Genomic DNA, 5,386 nt, shown 5'->3' on the forward strand with positions numbered 1-5,386 from the left:
AAGAAAACCCCGAACGAATCAACACGCTGGGGGTCGCCGCCACCTCCAACATGACAAGGAGCTCAAGGCAACTGCGCGCGCTAATTTGCGCATTGAGGTCCAAGAGCCCGCTGAGAATTCACGCCCAAAAAGGCATGTCTCGAGGCGCGTGACTCTTGAAAGTCCAAAGAAGGTAATTCTCCCTCAGAAGGAAACGTTATCATCTGATGATGATTACGTTATACCTGAGAAATTGTGCCAACACACGATAGGTTGCTCTGACGAACCAGAAAGAGGAGTCCCCGAGAACAGGAAACTCAGTGCCCTTGTTCAAAGCTCATTCGGGCGGTACTGTCTGAGTGCAACTGCATCAAGGTAGTCCCAGAGAGAATCTCAGTGTTCGAAAGGCTCGGCACCGAAACGCCAAAACCAAGGCATAGGCGTTTTCGGCAAAGAAGAACGGTGGTTAAAGACGAAGAATTTCCGAGGGTTACCGCCAACATGACCAGCAAAGAGACATCGACACAGATTGATCTCAAATCATTTCTGGAAGCGTCCCGGCGTGTAACCTGTCTTCAGTCCGGAGCCATCGCACGAGGAACTTATGGTAGGGTTCGGACAAGATTGCCTTCGGAAGACGAAGAATCGGATTCCTGCTCTGCTGTCGCATCGGACAATACAGTGTCCAGCGAAGGACAACCCCGCGAATCATTTATGATAAGCGCGGAAGAAATGGCCAAGATGCTTGAAGACGCTTTGGCTAAGCAGAAAGAAAGTTTCAAATTCGAGATGGAGATGACCATGCAGCAGATTCTTGCATCAACCTTCCTCACATGCATAGGTTTGAGATGAAGGACCCACTTTCAACATGCCCAAATTCCAAATACAAAGGGATGATTGGATGGAAACAAAAGAATTTGGAATAAATTTTTTCCAATTTTAACAATACTAACCATTTACCTTGTGTGTGTATTCCAAATACTCAAACCATCACGCATAATGAATTTAAATATATCGCTCAACTACCTTTCAATGTTTAAAATTTTATCATCTACATAAAATTTATAATTTAACTATTGGACAATATTTGCAGTTCTGTATCTGAGAAGCAACCTAAGAATGAAGCTAAGCTTGTGCAATTTTCAGTAAAATGTATACGCATAAATGAATTAGATTAACAGTTAAATAGCATGGAGTACCCAAGAGACTTAACATAGCAGTAAACTCACCTAATGCTCTCACTTAGTGCTCCAAAAAGGACTACAGAATTCAGACTTTTCAGCTATTTTGAACATCTTTTATTAAAAGATTATGATAAGGATTCAATGTAAGCACGGAATACATAGTATCAAAGGTTTTCAAATCCATTCGAAGCTAGAAACTGTCACAATGAAGGAGAACAAACCCAGCACAAAGCAATTAAAATGTAAACCCCCACAATAGGCAAGCCTGGTTGCTTGTTAGCACAAGCGAAACCTTTCCTATTTAAAGCACAAACTTTTACAGAACACCCAATGAAAATTTGAAGAGGAAAAAAAATAGTCCAATAGGATAAAAGATTTTTTTCACCTATATACCCCCAAATCAACCATATCTGCATTACCCCTCAAATCTAGATGTCTTCTAAATTTACCCCCAATTCAACCATACTTAGTGAAATACCCCAAACTTAAAGATCGTTAGTTTTTTAACATAACCCATTAGAATTGCCATAAACTGGCAAATATTTAGATTTAGAAGGTAAATTCGCGGTTATGGTTGATTTGAGAGTATATAGGTAAAAAGCACATAAAAAAATACCACAATTTAATTTAGAAATTGATACCTGTAACAGGCCAAAGAGCATGATTATTCAAACTCCTGCAATCCGAAAGCTTCAAAATTCGAAGATTCCGAAATCCCCCCAAATAAGCCATCCACTCAGCATCCACACTGCTCTCCCCACTCAGATCAACCTCTTCAACGCAATGCTGGAAAACCCTGCACAAAATCAAAATAAATTTCACAGACTCCAACAAAAAAGGTCCAAAATAAAATAAAAAAAAGTTAGGGCTGGGGTTTTGAACGGACTCGAGGAGGGAAGGGTAGAGGAGGCGGCGGTGGCGGAGGCGGCGGAAGAGGGCGTCGGCGAGGTGGGAGGGGAGGCGCTCCAGGGTTCGCTTCTGACGTCGCCATGTCTCGACGATCTCTCTGCTGGAGCTCGCAGATTCGATGCAGAGATTTGCGAGAGATGGACTCGTCTTCCTCTTGCTTTGCTTTTTTTCCATTTTTTTTTATTTTATTCCCCCTCTTCTTGCTGATTTATTGATCCGAAGTGAAAAAGGGCAGAGGGGAGCAATTGATAAAAGAGGGGCAGCGTGGCGAGCAAGAAACTTGATTTAATTGTTTAGTGCGGGAATTTTTGGTAAAAACATACAACCAAACAGCCCCTAATAACGATTCTTTCATGCAAGAAACAATAATTTGCAGATTTAACCTTGAATGATTAGGGTTTTTAATGACACGCCTCCCGCTTATATCATATTTGCATATTTACCCTCTAAATTTCACATTTGTTAACTCTCCCTCAGACATAGAAGTCCCCTATAACAAAGCTCTCATGTTGCACCCCAAAAAAATAGGGATAAATCCATATATAAGATAAATACGCAGGGCATATATTCAAGGTGGTTGGACCATGAGAACCCAATCTATTTGGACTTCACAAATTAAATCAGTTTTAGTGGGTATATAAATCTGGTCCCAGGACTGAAAACTAGTTTTCAATTTGACAGAGGGAACAGGGTTGGACCAGTCATTTCTTTAGTTTTTCCTAAACTAGCTAGTCTTCGATCTTTTATACATACCAAGACGGCGAACATCAAATTGAGCTCGTATGATCTCTTGTCTAAATTCGTAACCACGGTCTGGCCTTCGTACGTACGATCAGAAGAAATCAGAAGTTTCTCGGTGACTTGGGGGTGGGAGGACGAGGACAAACTACTACCAAATTCCACATGTTTCACAACTTCGGTGTTAAACGAAGGCTGGCAGGTACCCGTGTCGCAGGAGCTTAAGCTCTCCTAGTCTCCGATGTCATTCTCAAGGTTGAAGGTCAGTTTGGTTGCTCTTTGTGCTCTCTCGCTGTTGGAGGGGGAGGATTTTATTTGGGATCCAGCCATCGAGGTGCATCTCCTATCCTAACTCTTCTTTCATTTTTAAACTAAAAAGAAAAAACTAAAAAGAAAATAACGGTTTAATTTTTTTTTACCTTTCTTATATATAGTTAGATTTAATAAAATGAAGTTTTGTGCAGGTATATTTATTAGAAATTAACGTTGGAAATATATTTCGAGATTTTTTTTTTTTTTTTTTTTTGACGAGCAATATGCACGAGAGGGAAATTTTTATATAATATCTATGATAAAAAATTTTAATTGAAAATTAGATTAATATTTGTTTTAGGAGAAATTTTTGAGGTAGGCCGGTTTTGAAAAATATCTGGAAAAACTGACAGTTTTGCTAAACATTTAGGAAAACCGACCTCTTTTTGGCTAGCGGCTTGCCAAAAAGATATTAGTTTTGATAAATTTGGGTTTTAAAACACACAGGACTAGTAGTCTCATGTATATAGTGACCGCTAATTGGCCACTAAACTAAACACAAAACACCCACGAGACTAATATCCCCGTGGGTTTTCGGAAGTTTTAGAATATCCACGGGACTAGTAGTCCCGTGGATTTTACAGAGACTTTGTTCTCTGCTGCCCAGAAAACCCATGGGACTAGTAGTCTTGTGGATTTCTGGGCAACCCAAAACCTGCACAAAAACATGCATAGATTGATCCTGATTTACACCATGCATATATACAATGTATCATATACACAAAAAAAATAAATCCACGTCATATACATTGCTAAACAGTATAATTGTTATATAAGTTATAAATTTTAAGAATTAAACATAAATTAAAACATATTTAATCAATTTACAACATCATGACACAATGGATGGTTCATACACACACGCGCACGCGCACACACCAAAATACTCCCAACAAATCTAAACGTATCCAATAAATTTAGTTACGAATAGAGTCTAAGTAAAAAAACAATAAACTATCACAGACAACCTAAAAGTCCATCCCTTCCACATTGTCTCCCTCTTCATATCCGCTCAGATCATCAGCGTCCTCCTTCAACTTGAGCTTGTACGTGCTCGCTCTTCGGTTGTGTGTGGGGTTATGACGGATCAACTTTATTGTCATGCGAGCAAGATCCACCACGTCTTCGTCGGCATGCATATAAGACATCCTCCTCATGCGCCATCTCCTCGCGAGCATCATGTTAATCCTCATGAGTTCGATGTAGAGCTCTACGAACCTTCCGGACTATCCGCTGCTGTACCAATATATGTACATAATCTCCTCTTGTGGTAGCTATGCCCTTATTTGTAATCCCCTCTATCTCATCAATAGTGTCTATCTGCAATTACGTAAAAATTTGTGTGTGTGTGTGTGTGTGTGTGTGTGTGTGTGTGTGTGTAAAAGCAACCAAAAGCTAACACGGGTTAAAAAAACTAAAAATCGATGGAAAACTATTTGAAATTACGTAATTTACTTATCCATTCTTTATATATACACCTCTTGTTATGTATCTTGCTTGTTGGAAACGTATCTCGAGTTCGTCAACTAGGGGCGTGGTTTGAGTGATTATCCATCTTCTGGTAATCCCTCAATACTATCTTATATAATATGTTTCCTCCATCAGAGGATAAAGTTATTCGACGATATTGAAATGCCGCTCATTCCATCTAGCAATGTACTGATTATGTGAATTTGCCCAGTCAATTTGATGCCCACCTTTGGACGCCTTTCTCTCTATTCTTTCTACTTCTTGTGGAGAGTGCTATGCCAAACCAAACTACCTAAGCATGCGATCTGACACATGCATCTCCATAATTTCAAAGCAGATGAGAGTAACTCTTGCTCTCCATATATCATGCCCCTCCATGCTAATCAGTGGTAGATGATGTAGGTAAGTTCTGTATGGCTGCCACACCAACTAAAAAAATATTACACATATTAGTATGTATCTCTTTAAAATATATCAGTAGCTTAAATTTTCTTAAATTAAAATTTGATACCTGAAATTTTTTTATCTGGTCGACCTCTCCTCTGTAAAAATCTAATTGTCTTGCAGGAGCCTCATTTTAGTAGTTTTGGACGTTCCATTTGTATGAATGATAAAAGGCTAGAATCTAATACCATAATTAAAATTAAAAATCATTTTTTCTTTAATTAGATATGAAATTATTTACATGTAGCCCAATGGAATCTATCCATCTAAAACTCGCGTCTCGCATAATCTTGGTTTGAAAACCAATCTCTCTCATGTCCAAACTTGTAATAATGTCAAACACCACTTGA

General features: G+C 39.0%; 1 protein-coding gene across 1 annotated transcript; it reads right to left on the reverse strand.

Moving 5' to 3' along the window:
- LOC109842488 lies at positions 794–2,343 on the reverse strand. Its single transcript, XM_020411360.1, has 2 exons — positions 2,050–2,343; positions 794–1,959 (listed from the first exon to the last, which is right to left on the reverse strand). The coding sequence occupies exons 1-2, from the start codon at positions 2,244–2,246 to the stop codon at positions 1,791–1,793; spliced, it is 366 nt and encodes a 121-aa protein (XP_020266949.1). The 5' UTR covers positions 2,247–2,343; the 3' UTR covers positions 794–1,790.

This window comes from Asparagus officinalis, chromosome 1 (genome assembly GCF_001876935.1).
Source record: "Asparagus officinalis chromosome 1, Aspof.V1, whole genome shotgun sequence".
NCBI classification, from domain to species: Eukaryota; Viridiplantae; Streptophyta; class Magnoliopsida; order Asparagales; family Asparagaceae; genus Asparagus; species Asparagus officinalis.